Source organism: Brienomyrus brachyistius, chromosome 3 (assembly GCF_023856365.1).
Source record: "Brienomyrus brachyistius isolate T26 chromosome 3, BBRACH_0.4, whole genome shotgun sequence".
NCBI classification, from domain to species: Eukaryota; Metazoa; Chordata; class Actinopteri; order Osteoglossiformes; family Mormyridae; genus Brienomyrus; species Brienomyrus brachyistius.
The window spans coordinates 13,124,262-13,140,089 of NC_064535.1; the positions used below are offsets into that span (position 1 = coordinate 13,124,262).

Sequence of the window (15,828 nt, forward strand, 5' to 3'; positions counted from 1 at the left end):
AATGGACAGTATAGTGTCTCCCCCATTGTGTGTGTTTCCCTTGGGCAGTCCAAAGACATGTGGTTTGGGGAAAATGGCATCTCTAAATTACCTATAATGTGAGATTGTGAGTGTGAGTGCATGGCCTCTCAGACCACTGGAGGATGGATGCCTCACTGACACAATTTCTGTTCAGTATCATGAGTATCATGCACAAAAGTCTAAGACTAAGTTCCTCCTGTGCTTAGGACCTTTAGGCTTATGGCCCTACGGTCAGCCACACAACTACTATACTGTTCATTCAGAGGTTGCTCATGTTGCGAAATACAGAGAATCAGCCAGTGTATGTTGTGCCATATAACTGACGGATAAAATTGGAGAGTGAACCTACCTGACTTGTAAACAGACTTCTAGAGCTTTCACACCATATTTCTTCTTTGATGCCACATTCTGATCTTTAGCATCTCCAATTTTGTATTAATATCAAGGCAATATTTGCACTGAGAGTAAACCCTAGTGCATAAAGGATTCTTTCATTGGACTGGACACATGATTCAGACAGGTTTAATGTAAATTGGCAGTTAGAATCATGGTGACCCATTCATGAATGCCAATTAGCGACTCCAATGCACTAAGCAGAATATTAGTGTTCAAGGCACTGTCCCTATATTAAATGATACTTCTGTTTCTGTTGTTTCACCTGAGAGCTGTAGCTCATTGTATTTTTTTACAGGTATAGTTAAGAAACCTACCCACGTTTAGTAGTTTTGTTTAGGATTTATTTCTTGATTTTCTCCAACGACGCCAACCCTGACTGTAACCCTAACCCCACCAGGAACAAAACCATGGCCCCAATGCTTACTGAAGTCAGGCAACATCAGCAGAAATTCAGCATTCACAGGAATAATTACTGCATGCTCATGCTAACTTACTGTCACAAGTTATTTACAATTATGCTCCTTCTTACGGTACAGGAGCTCAGAAATAAGTTTCATTCTCTGTTTTCTGTCATAATTACTTTACTTTTCCCATTAAAACCAACCATGGTCTTCCTTTAGCCTAGTGGTCTGTATAAAGTCAAGGTACCTTTGCGTGACAAGTTTGCCTCAGCTATGCTAACTGTAACCAAACCTTGCGTGAAAGTGTTTATGTTCTGAGCCCATTTGGAACGTACAGGCCTGTTCCACCCTTTGGCCAGGATGGAGGATTTCATGATGTTTACATAGTGTATACAGTAGTCAGCTCCAATAGGGCTTATGTGCGTGTCCCCCCTCTAAACGAGTCGAGAAAATTCGTGGATGACTAACAGTGCTGGATTCTTGCTGGCAACATAGACAATATGACCACTGCAAGGTTAAAAAAACCTAAATATTTACCCCAAGAAGAGAGAAGGTCAGCATAATGCTGTTTTCCCACTTGCGTACTGGAGTGCTGCCTTCTGGACTGACTGATTGCATTGACTATGTAATTTTAAATATCTGACTCCGGAATTTCCTTTTAACGAATTAAACAGTGGTGTTGTTGATTAATATTTATGTGCTACCTTTCATGGTATTTGACTCTTCACATCTGTGTATCTAAGTCAGCATTCATTTTAAACCTAAAACTGAAGAAAAAACAGCGCGCAAACATCTAACAACGATTCTGATGTACCCTGTACAAATAAGCCCACTGGTTGCCAGTATGGCATCCAATTAAACTACCAAATATGAGTATCACTGTAAGTACTACTGTATATTTGTATGATTAATCATGAAACACGATTTAGTACAAGTAACTGCAACAGTAAATTCACCAAAGTGAGCACACAGTACACCAAACCAGAGTGTTGTATACCGATTCACATAATGCCCCGCCCTGGCGCACACACTGACGCGCTGCATTGCACTGGCGCACAGCGGGTGACGCGCAGCCTCGCACTGGCGCACAGCAGCTGACGCGCATCACCAACTGTTGACGTCACCGATTTCCTACTACATTGACTGCTACATTGACGGCATGGTGGTGCAGTGGTTAGCACTATTGCCTCACGAGTCTGGGACTAGGTTTCGAATTTCCGCCTGGGTCATTCCGATGGCTGACATTTCATCTTATAACAGTTTCAGTTTTTCATACATAAAACACTCATTACTTATATTGTTTAAATTCGGTGATTTAAACTCCGTTTTATCTGGCTTATTCCTCTTTTTGTTTTCTTATATACCGTTTTAAATAATCTTTCCAAAAGAAAATTCATTTCATTACAGCTTTGAAATGCATGGTATATTAGCTACGACGACCGAACAAACGGATATATATTTAAATTAGCAAAAGCACACACGATTAACTATTGCAGGTCGCATGTGTAACTAACTGCATTTACTGCCATTCGCAAGCATAAGAGGAAATATGAACAAATGCAATAAAAAACAACTACTCCTTGTATAATTTAAACCCAGTTTTAATGCGTTGTTTGAACTTCGTTGGTCAAAGTACAGAAGAAAACGTTTCCTTATTGAGTATATCAACTTTCAGATAGTTTTTGTTGTTGTTCCTGTAAATGGTAATAGATGCATCTTAATTAGTTACACCCTTCTGCCAGTAATGAGAAAAATAGATTTAATTGAGGGTATTTGAATCTTATACTATTTCCCGCGTCAACAGTTCTAGACATTTGTTGATATTTTGTTCTGCCATGCTTCTGGATACGCGGAAGCGGAAAAGCTGAGTCTCTACGAAGCGCTGCAGATTACAGAGGCTCTCCCGTGTCCCATTTGAGCAGTGCCAAGAAAGGGGATCGGTCGCCTGGGCAAAAACATCAGGGTAACAGCGCGACAGACAGCTCAAGTGGCGTTTCCAAAAAGCGTAAGCTGCACACTTTGCGTTCCCATCGTAACATTTTCCCTATCTGTTTAGATGTAGTTTACTGTGCGCTTTGTAACGTTGGAAAACTAGCGAGCAGTGGCACGCAGTGGTCATGGGACGAAGCATGTGAGCGAGGCGGATATTACGAGAGCACTCTGCTCGGATACTCTGAATCCGCATAGGGACGGTGCTCTTACTTTGTCGGGTATTTTCGTAATATTGTCTTTTACGATTAACTTTTCGAATACGATTGAAGATCGTAATCTAAGCGCAGTGACTTGTCTACAGCTTTTAGTAAAAGCGAAGCCCATGTAAACTGTGTTATTGTCAGTATTGGGGAAGTTACTTTTGTGAGTAACTTCTCCAACACTGGTTATTACATTCCCTTTATTAGTCTCCCTTAATATGCAGCTCCATATATACTGAAGCACATGACGCTTTAACGTCTGCCTTGGGATCCAAGGGCTTGACCTGATTCAGAGTGAATACCAAGGTATGGGAACAAGGTGGTTCTGAGACAGATATATAAAAAATTTTTTCTGACGTTCCAATCAGATGAAGTGCTTGCTGATCGCAAGTGAGAGTGCAGAAGTTCTCTTCTATTGGGCTGACCCGCATATCCAGCAGAGCATTCGCAACCAATATGAAGGATCCCAGGAAGAAGGAGGCAGGGTAGGAACATCGACAGTCACTTATTTTTTTAAATTAATTTGGTCAATTGTTTTATCAACTGTTGTCAATACTTAATGTCATCTTCCTGCTTATCCACATTAAATAATCAGTGGACCCTAAGTTCTGCTATTCTGGTCCACAGCCTCCAGCTTTTGAAGACAGCATCAACACTCTGTTTGCCCCCATCATCATCTCCTGCAGCACGATGATCGACAGGATGGGAGACAGCTACACCTCGTTCAGCACAGAGGACCAGCACGTCTACGTTCTCCGTCAGGTGCGTTATCTCAGCCCGCCGAGGAGTCCCATTCGCTTTCCAGACAGCCTCGTTTGCCTGGTCGACCCATTGCTTTCTGTTTTCCAGTTTGAAGACTGTCTGTACATTGCTGTAAATGGGGATGGTGAGGAAACTGAGGAAGACCTGAAGAGGAAAATATACGTGATGAAGAAACTGACGGAGGTCCACTTTGGGATGGTGACACTCAGCAGTTCCCTGCTGAGGAGAGAGTACGATAGGCTTCGTACATGTGGAAGCATTTAGCCGTGTTCTTGGCAGTGCTGGAAATACCTTTGACCTGTGCTCATTCTCTGTGCTTGACTCTGAAATCAAATGGGGTTTTAAAGAACTGTGGCTTAGCACTCCAGGATCTGGCTTCCTTCACTTTTTTATGTCACAGATTAAATAGACCTTTTAGTAAATCAGGTCGACCTCGTCCCTCTGTTACACTGGCTGTAACAAGCTATAAATAATGGCCGCCCCTTCCTGTACCCTGATGTCTGTCTTAACTTTTTCTGTGTTCTTCTGTACAAGAAACCACAGTTACTAATCTATTGCCTGCACCCCCAGACTCCGACCCCATGATACAGATCAAAGAAATCGCCTGTGGAGGAAGTTTCAAAGCCTCCTGGGGACCTACAGTCGGCTGCGAGAGCAGGACCAGAGCTTCCTGGTGGAGGTACAGGCTGGTGATTGAGGAAGTGCCGTCTGGGGCCTGGTTGCACCTGTGAGCTCTTTGGCGTCTGCTGGCTGCTAGTGGCGGCTCATTGTGTGCACCTCTCTCAGGCTGTGGAGAGGTTGATCCAGCCCACGCTTTGTGAACAGTGCATCGAGTTCCTGGAGCGTCGGCTGGTTCAGACGATCAACAGCAGCGCGGAGCGAGCGGGGGAGGAAGCCCTGCACGCCTTCATCCTGGTGCACACCAAGCTCCTGGCCTTCTACTCTAGGTAACTCCCCAGCCCCCGTGCCAGGCTGTGGGGGCACATTTCCAGTTATGGGCTAAATGTCTCCATCCTGCTTAATTCATTTGCAGCCGCAGTGCCAGCCCTCTCACTTCCTCGGACCTACTGGCCTTGATTCTGATGGTGCAGAACCAGTATCCCAGCAACAGTGACCTAGATGACATGAGCCCAGAAGTGAGCCCTAGGGTGACTGTTGCCGCACGGGTATCCATGCTGGTGCACCTAGACGTTCCCTGACCCTCACTGCTCTTTTTCTAGGACACCCAGAACAGTTCAGCACCTGACATGTTCTACACTCCAGAGACTTCCCCCACTGGCAGGCAGTCTGGTAAGACCTTGTCAGTCAGTCTGTCTCTCTGCCTGTCAGTCTGCCTGCTTGTCTGTCTCTCACCTGCCTGCCTGTCAGACTTCCTTCCTGCCTGTCGGTCACTCGCCTGCCTGCCTGTCTGTCTGGCAGCTCCTGGGTGTGCTGAGTGTTATGTTCTCTCTGTCCATAGGTGCAGAACAGCCCTGTGTTCCTGTCTTTCAGTTTGTCGACCCTGACATTCAGGTGAACTTGCCCACTGTCACACGAGTATCACTGTGATTTTTACACCTCACTTACATTAATCAATGATGGTCCAGCATGAATTAATATTTGGTGTGGATCTGCTCCGGACGTGTTTTTATGAAAAGCAGCTTTAATTTCAGGTAGCAGAGGACAGCTTACAGACCTTAGAAGCACCACCTATGGACCCTGCTCTGCCTTCTAGAGTCTTCCTTGAAGCTAATTTGAAAGACGCCTTTTGTCCCATGATGCCGCACTCCATGTACTGCCTGCCTCTGTGGCCTGGTATCACACTGGTGCTGCTGACAAAGGTGCCTTAATTTCTTACTTACTGTAAACCAAAGGTTTTAAAAATCTTTCTGAATTGATTGTTAATTTATAGAAAATATCGTAATTTTAAATATCAGCAGGCAGGTGGCACTTTATAAGACAAGGTGTACAGAAGAGTCTGACCTGGAAAAGTGCTGATTTTTTAAATTGATCCATCCATTCACTGGATGGGGGTAGGATACAGAACTGCGTATCAGATTCTGATTGCTTGGCTTAGTGATCAGGTGACCTGGTTACCCACCTCTCCCCTCTGTTACCCTCAGATCCCCAACTGCCAGGTGGCTGTGTCAGTCTACTGCTTCCTGGAGACCTTCACTCAGCTGGAGAGGAAGCTGAGTGACCTGCAGGGTGGAGCGGCTCTTCCCCGCAGCCAGCACTCCTTGCATGACCTCCGCGGCAAGATGGACAAGTTTGTACGAGCCCTGGGCAGCAGCAGCATGCAGGCAAGTGCCGTCGCGTGACGCCCGCCTGTTTGTGATTCAGTTTGGCCATGGTTCACCTGCCTTTACTGGATAGCTACTTTTGGATTGAGGAAGGGCACTGTTAGGATCATTTATGTCACAGGCTGTCTGCTTAACACCTCCTGCGCCTCTGTATTCTATAGGTTACGTGGAATGATTTCAAAAACAAGGTTTTCTCCAGAGGTGGACCAGGAGTTAGTAAAGAGTGAGTAACATTTGGGCGCTTTTTGTCCAGTGGCCAGTGCTATTCGTATTGTACGCTGATTCCTGTCTGCTTGCAGACTACTGCCCTATTGCCGGAATATGAAGACCCAGCTGTGTAACCTGTACAGGCAGTGCTTTGTAGCAGATGGGCCTAGGGACTGCCAGCGCCTGGCCCCCAGTCTGCAGGAGCGAGCCCGGCTCATGGTGCAGTGCGTACTGTCTCCCTCCTCTTTGCTGATCCGATGGATGGATGGATGGATGTATGGACGGATGGATGTATGGATGGATGGATGGATGGATGGATGGACTGTTGTTTTCATCCAGAGCATCATCATGGACGTCCACTAGAGGGTCAGGTTCAGAGGCTGACATACTGACATGAGCAGAAGCCCTTCCTTAGCTGGCTAGCAAAGATAAAGAGAGATGAAGTTAAGAACTTGTATTTTTGTGTCTTCTAACTGTCCCAGAGAGCAGCTCCTGGACTGGAAGGATTTCCTGCTGGTGAAGAGCAGAAGGAACGTCACTATGGTGTCATATCCTGTCTGTGTGCAGAGCCGCCTGAACCCTGTGAAGAAAAACTGCAGCTCAAATATGATATTAAACTGCCAGTCTTGAGTATCACCACCTAACTCTGCAGGGTTGGCCGTTGGGTTGATGAGGCTGTGTTGTTATGCTAGGTTGTCCTTAACACCACTGTCACGTATCTGGAGGAGTTCCCCGGCATGGTCCACTTCATCTATGTGGACCGTACAACAGGCCAGATGATCGCACCATCCCTTAGTGTTACGGACCATTCCATTTCAGAGTTGGGGAAGGGGCCATTGGCGCGTTTTATTAAAAACAAGGTCAGCCTCATGTCTGCAGACATCCCTTTTCCTTGGTTGATCTCTCCCATCCTGCAGAATATATAAAGGTTGTAGCAACTTGCTGGATACATTCTTCTCCATTATGATATTATTTGATACTATTTTCACTGGTGTTTATTTTTCTTAAGGGGGGGAAAACACTAAAGAGAATTCAATGAATGAGAATGTGTAATGGAATTAGATGGCATAAGGGGGTAGCTGGGCGTGGGGGCCGCTGGGGAAGTACTTTCAGTGGAAGTAGCACGTTCAAGCTAGAGGGATTCTGCTGCTGTAACCTTGAATGTAGTGTGGAGATGTTGTTTTACATTAAATAATTAAATAACACAGAGGATGCCTTGTGACTCTCTGCAAGGTGTGGAGCTGCGTGGGAACCGCACGGCGCTACCTGCAAAAGGGCTACACCACCGTCACCCTCAGGGACGGCGACTATTACTGCTGCTACTTCCTGTGGGTGGAAAGCGAGACGGTACGTGCTGCACTGGTTCTCAGAGCCATTCCGTCCTGGTCTGGTCAAGAGCTTTACATCATGCGTGAAAGATCAGTGAATGGTGTGTTTAAGTAAATCTATAAACAACAGCTCTGAACAGGCATGTGGATTCTTTATGGTCCATTCTGCATTAAATTTCTCCTCCAGCTCATTTATTTTGATTATGGTTGGAGCACTTCCCTGTGAAAATGACAAACATACCTGCAATGTGGTGCTGTGCTTTTGTGATCATACAAGCCTCAAGCAGGCAGCCAGAGTGAACAGCAGTATGTTGACTGTCTCTTCAGGGTTACAAGCTGGAGGTGGTCGACCCCCCGGTCCTGTCAGATGACTCTGCCCCCGTAGGGATGCTAGCCTGGGATTACTACAAGTACTGTTCACTGATGGCTGTGCCCATTATTTGTGAATATCTGCATGCCACCTTGATTGACTGCCTGTGTGTCGCCCTCTACAGGAGACTGCTGAGGTACTACACTAAGAACCATCAGACAGAGGTAGTCAAATGCTATGAGCTGTTGACCATCCACCTGGGCGTCATCCCCAGCGAGTGCATCCTCCAACACTGCTACCAGCTGGCCTGTAAGCTGTGGGAGCCGTCCCGCATCCCGCTGCTGTGAGAGCCACCAGGGGAAGCGGTGTGCGTCATTGAGAGCTCCAGGGGACAGTTTCATGAGCCAAAACAACCTGCAGTCTCTAATAGAAAGAGCCTCAGATCCTCCGCACAAGGAAGGCAAGGCAGGCTCAGACACAGTGCCTCCTGGAGGTCATCAAGAGAATGACAGCGCTACGGACAAAATTAAAGAAGTCCTGTTTGCTCGGTCCTTTTTGTGCATAGTTTTATTAGACAAAATGCGGGATTGTTGTGTTTGCACTCTCCACATGTGCTGCAATGGAGCATTGTGTTGCTGTGGTGATACTCCTCAGCTACTCCTTCCCCGACACACACAGACACACTGTTTCCCGGACGCCGTCCCCGTTTGCATGTCACAGTGCTTATAAGCAGACCCGCTGCCATCTTCAAAAGACCTCCATCTCTGCTCTGACTATACTTCCTTCTTGAATTCTCTCCTGCTGTAAACAGATGTTATATGAACCCAGAAATAAGCTATCCTTAATGCTCTTCCATCTACAACCATCTATTCACACAGGACTTGTCCTTGGGTCTGGCTTATTTTTTGACTAGAAGCTCTTAGCTCTCAGTCCAGGCTTCCAATAAAGGGTCACTGAGAGCCTTGGGTTCCAGTCTTCCTCCTTAAGGTGCTCCCTGCAGCGCCCCCGTGAGGTCGTGCACGGCCTTCGTCCTCACCAGCTCCCTCAGGAACCTGGTCTCAGCGCTGACGTCGTGCACCAGCTGAGCCTGCATGGCGTCCGTGCGAAGGGCCTCGTAGTAGTGCAGGGCAGCCCGGGGATGCTGCAGGTCATAGCCGAAGCCAGCCAAGCTCACCTCGTCACACAGCTGCAGGGCCACCATCACCGCGCTGGCGCCCAACGTCGGCACCGTCTGCCAGGGGGGTGGGACACATATTCATGTAAATAAATAACCGTCTACTTCTGCAGACTGATTACATTGTGACATATAAGAGGTGTTGGGGGAAATGACCTTTTTCTGCGTTTTGGTGTACAGCTGTAATTGCAGGCCAGTCTGGTGCATGATTTCAGGGTTGAGGATCCGGTAGTTTTCCGGCTTCAGAGGGATGGATTCCACGACGTTCTGCCAGAACCAGAGCTTGGACCACCAGTTCTGGGGTAGAAAGTCACTGTTAGCATAAAGGAACTGGCCATTGCGAAGAGACCTGTGAATCTTTATGAAAATGAAAAACTCTAATTTCCACTTCCGTTTTTGTCATTTCTAAGCTCATAAACTTCTGTCTGGTTAGTACCGTAATGAGAATGAAGTTATGTGCGGATTGCTTCCTGTACTTCAAAGACTAGCTGGTGTCCTTATATTGCCTGTACTGTATGATTGTATGGGTGAGTGTGTGTGTGTGTGTATATGTGCCCTTTGATGGAAGGGCATTCCCCCCAGGGTCCCTCCTGCCTTTTGTCCGATGCTGTCTGGGAAGGTCTCCTGACTGCTCTGCTCGAACATTTGGATGGATGATTTGAACTGTTGATCATTGTATGCGTACATGGGATTTTGTGATCTAGAGGGCCAGTCTATTCACCAGCGGCTTCCTGGTGATCACAGACGTGAGCCATTTCAAGTCTAAGCTCTTGAAGACCACCAACGCCACTATAACAGTGCCTTCGTACTCTCTTGAGGAGTCTGGAGCCCCTTCCGGATACATCATGCGGATGGTGGTTCTGGAACCGGCGTCTCTTTGGAAGCCAAAGACGGGGGCATTGTTCATTCTGTTAGGACGAAAAAGGAACTTCAGACCTGCTTTTTTAGAGAAGTGACCTGTGGTGAGAAATACTAGCTGTGTGCTTTTAAAGCCCAATGCTATCAGGGTGCCAGCAGCCTGTCGCTCTCACCTGATGACAATGTCATACTGATCGATGTGAGCACCCAGCTGGCTGCCGTACAGGACCCCACCGCTCCCTACCACCACACAGCGCTTGCATGCCTTGGAGCCCAGCAGGGCAGGGAAGCCGTTGTCGGGCAGCATCCCCAACGTCCTGGTTGCCACCTGCTCACTGCCCTGCAGACCCAGAGGTGGGGGGAGCCTCCATACCTTGGATCCATTCTCAAGGAACACTGGTATCTTGGGTAGGGCCGGCCACATGGGCGAGGTATGGAGGCGACTCCTGATCCAGTCCTGCCGGCAAACTCGTAACAGCAGGGCAGCTGATTGGTTGAGCAGGGCCTGCAGGGGGTGAACAAACCGCTCTGTTGCTATGGCCACAGAATGGCTACCACTTATAAATAGCATATCGGCGTGTTTCCCAGTCCGGTTCTTGGGTATGCAAAGACAGTCCAAAGTTTTGCTACCTCCATGCCAGACAGTCCATGTTTTTGCTCCCTCCCAGCTCCCTGTGTGACAGTCCGCATTTTTGCTCCCCCCAAATCCCGGGAACAAAAACATGGACTGTCTGTGGGTCCTCAGAGACTGGATTGGGAAACACTGGATGCCACATCGTACAACAAACCCATCCAATGTTTGTGATGAAGGAGAACATTCTATTACAAAATCCGATAGAAATATTAACCCTGCCTTTGTCTTTATAATCATCTGTGAATGGGGAGTAGCGAATGCAATCAAGTATCATTCTTTTCAGATCAATGCTTGCTTATATACCATGATTCCTTCAGATGTCCTTTCATTCTTCCTTGTAGACTCTGCACTGATCCAAAAAGCTGGGAAGAGCAGAGCAGTATAACAGACCAGCAGGAGCAGAAAACTCAAAGCCAGGTTCTTCTCTCTGTAGTCCACACAGAACAGCAGACACATCAGCCTAGAATAAGTGCCCCTGAGACAGGATACATGGCCAGTTGTTGTCTTAAAAACAGCAGATCCTGAAATGCCTCGTCTGAGCGTTATGGTTTCTGCTAACAGACAATAGACTGTCAGTTATTTTTCTCTTCCATTTAATGTTATATATGCAGTATGTGAGGCCTTTTGAATGATCTGTTTTCTGCATTAATCAATCATAAAATATCATCTGATCATTTAAGTTAAAATTACAAATAAATGCAACCTGATTTCATTAATAAATTATGGTATTTTTCTTGTACACATTTTATGCATCATTGAAACACTCGACAGTGTAGGCAGGAAAAAAGTAAGGGAACGAGTTTAATACCTGGTTGAACCTCAATCGGCAGCAATAACCTCAAACAAGCACTTCCTGTAGCTGTGGATCGGGCCTGGACAACATTCTGGAGCAATTTGGTACTAAATTATCTATATTTATGGTTTGTCTAACCATGGTCTAATGACCAGCTAAACTCTCTGTAGCCCTTTTTATGCAAACCAACAATTCTTGATCATAAGTCTTCTGAGATCTATTTTTATATATTAATATAAATATTTGAGTGTTTGTTAATAAGACCAAGTATCTGTGGCCGTCTCCTCCAATCTCATTTCCCTGACTGGACTCAGGCTTCAGGTTTGCGAACTCCTCCTGTAACTCAATCTGTATCTGTTGAGTCCATTAACCTAAGGCAAGTTCCCCAGATCTATTCCCTGGAGTGCCGCAATCCAACACAATTTGCATATTTCCGTATTCAAGCACAGCTACTGAACCTGGCAATTAGGCAGTCTGAGCAGGGAAATCTGCAAGTTTTCAAAGGTGTTTTTAGTGCGTACGAAAACAACACAATGTTTTGTGTGTTATCGATTAAAAAAGGTTGTGGTTACTCATTATTGTAACCTCAGATGAAGATCAGATTGCATTTTACGACCAATTAATGCAGAAAACTAAACTTTTCCAAAGGATTCACATACTTTTGTTGCCACTGTACCGCTGTGAAATAAATCTTACGAAAGCATTCTTGCAAGCGAGCTGCATTACCTGGCTGCCATGACAGTGATATTTCATAGTTACCTGCTAATGAAGAATCCTCTGGGCTCCGCCTTCCTCCTTTTGAAATGCAGCCTGTCGGTTTTCTCCACCTCGAGCAGAAGCTGAGTGCAGCCATCTCCGAGATCTTTGGCAAAAGGATGGTTTAAAGTAGCCATGATGTCTGCCTGAGGTGTGTGGCAGGGGTGCAGGATGAGTAGCGGGGGAGTAGCATGTGCAGCCTGACTGGTGTAAATGCCAGGATGCGTCTGCTGTCTGATCCAGTGTCTCATCACGCTGCTTTTTTATCTTATGCAAGTGAACTTAGTCCCATCCTCACTCAGACATGTTAATTATTCAACAGGTCAAACTTGGACTTTGCCCCCTTTGTGCTGCTGGACGCACACATAGGTACATCTCCATGTACTGTAGACACACCGTCAGCACTATCCGAGTCCTGCATGTTCCGCATGTTGCAGTCATCTCATTTCCCTCCAGCTCAGTGTCATGTACGGATGTGCTTCACTGATTGAAAACATTTTAAAGGGCTCAGTGTGACATCACACTCCAAGTGCGTTTCAGGAAGCTGCGTGAGAAATTGATCTCCAGATCTTCCATAGCTGCACAGTAAGAGCAGGGCCAGAAGGAGTCGGTCATGGTGGAAGATGAAATGGAAAAATGTGTCTCGCTCTACACAGTGAGTAGCTTTGAAATCTCCCATCTCCAAGGCTGTGGGTTTGAAATTTTTTGTGTGGAGTTTGCATGCGTGAAATTGTGTGGCCTACCTTCATAACATGGTAATATTCGTCCAGTTGGGAGGAACATTTGGAAAAATTACAACGGCTGTTTTACCAACTGACGCATAATATTAAACCTTTAAAAACATGAAATTTTGCGAAAGCCAAGGTCTCTTGGACAAGAGCAGACACAGACTGCTGAGGTCAAGATTTCTGCAATTATTTGATTTTCCTCCTCCTAAGTATAAAAAAGGATGTGGAATATCACGTATTATTACTTTTCATTTTGCAATAATCTTTCAGATGTGGTGTCACTGTTACTTAACCTCCTCAGTTCATCCAAAAATGTTGTCTGGTCTCCAGAATGTGAAATTGTATTTAACTCTGCCAAAAATGTCCTCCCTCCTTTTTAAATTACAGGTTGATGTGAGCACCAGTGGGGCCGATGCGGTGATAATTCAGGAGGATGGTGATGGAATTGGCCTGAGACAGAGGCCCATAGTTAAAATATAAGACCTACCAGGCCCCCAAATAAAATGTTACACCCCCAAGAGGAGGTGTCACAATTGCCGGACGGGCTGGACGGAAGATTGCTCCGGCAGCGCAAGCGATCATAAACTGGCAGGCAGACGAGAAACGGGGCAAAACGAGGGTTTAATCAGAAACACGAGTCGACAAACACGACAAACACCAGGTAACATCAATGACAGACACTGGACTCAGGTAAGACACGGACTGAAATACACAGGACTGAGCAAATGAACTAGACACAGCTGGGTACAATCGGGAGAAAACACGTGGGTAATCAGGGGGCGTGGCACACAGGAGGAGCGGACGAGCCGGGCATGACAGGAGAGAGGGACTGCAACATTTTAAATATGACCTTGTGCTCCCACCCCAACACTAACACTAGTTTTCATTTAAGTAAATCTGGGCTTTATTAATCCAAGTACTACAAATAATACAATTAACTTAAAGAGCGGAGCAAACCATCCATCCATCCATTTTGCATGTTCTCCCCATGTCGTCGTGGGGTTTCCTCCGGGTACTCCGGTTTCCCCCCACAGTCCAAAAACATGCTGAGGCTAATTGGACTAATTGCTGAGGCTAAATTGCCCGTAGGTGTGCATGTGTGAGTGAATGGTGTGTGAGTGTGCCCTGCGATGGGCTGGCCCCCCATCCTGGGTTGTTCCCTGCCTCGTGCCCATTGCTTCCGGGATAGGCTCCGGACCCCCCGCGACCCAGTAGGATAAACGGTTTGGAAAATGGATGGATGGATGGATGGATGTGCCAAAGGAAAAAGGCTAGCGGGAGAAGTGCCAGGCGGTGGAGAGAGGGGCTGCAGAAAGCTACTCTCACTCTCTAACTGAACATACAGAGGAGAAAACCACATTGATGAAACCCTGCTAATATAACTGCAAAGTATCAAGCCTCTTGTCCTCCCACAGATGGTAGGAAATTTTTACAAAAGCTAATAAATATTAATTAACTACAATCATGATGTGCAGAGTGGCAGAAAGAGGCCTCATCGCTCTCTGTCCAGGCCTTCGGAAGGGGCACCAAACAGCAGTGTCCAATCCAGCAGCCGGGGCACTCAGTTGGTGCTCCTGATGGAAGAGAGAGAGGCACACAAATGTGCAGAAAAATCTAAATAGTGCCTAGGATGTGACATACTGTAATGGCTCTAAATTGCTCATAATGTGTGAATGTTTATGTGTGTGTACTCTGAGGGATTGGCATCCCATCTTGGGTTTGTCTTGTACCCTGTGCTGCCCTGGATTGGCTCCGGGGATAAGTAGACCTGGATAAGCACTTATAATGTGGAGAGATACCTAAACTACACTTATTTGCATTCACAAATTCAAATGTATTCTTATTGGCTCGATTAGTTAATATGTGTTTTGCTAATAGCCCCTATGTCTTCTTTCCCAAACATGGTCAGTATCCTGTACCTGACAGGAAGACATGGCTGCAGGTCGGATTGGCTGCAGAGGAGTGTGGTTAGTGTGGCAGATCTCGCAGTGCATTTCTTTATGATCAGATTATGTTTCGTTCACTCCTCAGTTCTTTGCCTAAGTATGTCTCACATCAGGAAGATGGAAAGGCTCTCAGAGGCACTTTTCATTTGGGAGGGTTGGAGGTTGATACTTAACATGGTCTCTGGGGTCTCCCACCATAAAACTGAAAATGTCTGATGGGACAAATCAGGTGTACCATCACAGCTGTGCCGCGTAGTACCCTCTATACATCTCAGAGGCAGCACATAAATAAAATGCTAAACTCTCCATATGTTTATTACTGAGATGCAGAAATATTCTTTACCAAATCTTTGCATGTATGTAAATAAAATAAGCAAATAACATTAAAAGGATCGTTTCCATTTTTTCAGGTCATCTCAAATGCTAGATGCTTGTCCTGAGGCAGAACAGTGCCATTATTATGGTAATGCAAGAACTTCCAGTTTCATCTCTGACCAAGACAGAGAGCAGACAGCCAAGCCACCTGGCTAAGACTATGAGGTGGGTCTACAGACAAACAACAAAACGTAGTCTGTTAAGTTCAAACAGCTGAGAAACAAAGACAATGTGGTCCTTGAATATACTGTAGCTGAATTTTGATGATATAGGCCTAGTAAATATAAATCTTTCAAATTAGAGTGGCCAGCTTTGATATGAAGATTAATGTCTCTTTTTTGTATCGAAACAAGCTTTTTGTGCTATAACACAACATTTTCTGCACAGAAAATAACACAGAGACGTGTCAATATTTACAGCCCAAATGAGCATTTTAGGCAATACTACGAAGGAACCACACGAGGGCACTGTGGCTAAACCCAAAGAAAACTCAATACAGGTATAAACATGCCGATCCCGTTGTATGGAAAATGAATTAAAGAATGAATGAATATCCAGAGTGAAATGTATCATTCTTATGAGATACAGCATCCATTTTTAAACCAATGATACAATTCTGAACAAACAATCAATGCTAATTATTTTCCCCAGTAAGCACTCTCCAA

General features: G+C 45.8%; 2 protein-coding genes and 1 long non-coding RNA gene across 4 annotated transcripts; 2 read left to right on the forward strand and 1 right to left on the reverse strand.

The window, feature by feature from the left end:
- Window positions 1-2,012: 2,012 nt before the first annotated feature.
- On the forward strand, window positions 2,013-8,450 carry hps1 (HPS1 biogenesis of lysosomal organelles complex 3 subunit 1). The gene is made up of 18 exons (XM_049007058.1): window positions 2,013-2,823; window positions 3,379-3,495; window positions 3,638-3,772; window positions 3,860-4,002; window positions 4,343-4,451; window positions 4,559-4,719; window positions 4,806-4,908; window positions 4,993-5,062; window positions 5,232-5,284; window positions 5,425-5,592; window positions 5,875-6,054; window positions 6,216-6,277; window positions 6,354-6,485; window positions 6,744-6,808; window positions 6,976-7,121; window positions 7,495-7,608; window positions 7,917-7,999; window positions 8,084-8,450. The coding sequence occupies exons 2-18, from the start codon at window positions 3,379-3,381 to the stop codon at window positions 8,244-8,246; spliced, it is 2,004 nt and encodes a 667-aa protein (XP_048863015.1). The 5' UTR covers window positions 2,013-2,823; the 3' UTR covers window positions 8,247-8,450.
- st3gal7 (ST3 beta-galactoside alpha-2,3-sialyltransferase 7) lies at window positions 8,440-12,383 on the reverse strand. The gene is made up of 6 exons (XM_049007060.1): window positions 12,118-12,383; window positions 10,869-10,992; window positions 10,105-10,436; window positions 9,795-9,981; window positions 9,230-9,370; window positions 8,440-9,130 (listed from the first exon to the last, which is right to left on the reverse strand). Exons 1-6 carry the CDS (start codon window positions 12,363-12,365, stop codon window positions 8,882-8,884), a joined length of 1,281 nt encoding a protein of 426 aa, XP_048863017.1. The 5' UTR covers window positions 12,366-12,383; the 3' UTR covers window positions 8,440-8,881.
- Window positions 12,384-12,496: 113 nt separating this feature from the next.
- LOC125738260 (uncharacterized) lies at window positions 12,497-15,718 on the forward strand. 2 transcript variants are annotated; one of them, XR_007396772.1, is made up of 4 exons: window positions 12,500-12,769; window positions 13,230-14,809; window positions 15,199-15,328; window positions 15,583-15,718. It is a non-coding gene; the product is annotated as an uncharacterized LOC125738260 (long non-coding RNA). The 2 variants fall into 2 exon arrangements; XR_007396771.1 differs by having other exon boundaries at window positions 12,497-12,769; window positions 13,230-15,328.
- The last annotated feature ends 110 nt before the right edge of the window (window positions 15,719-15,828 follow it).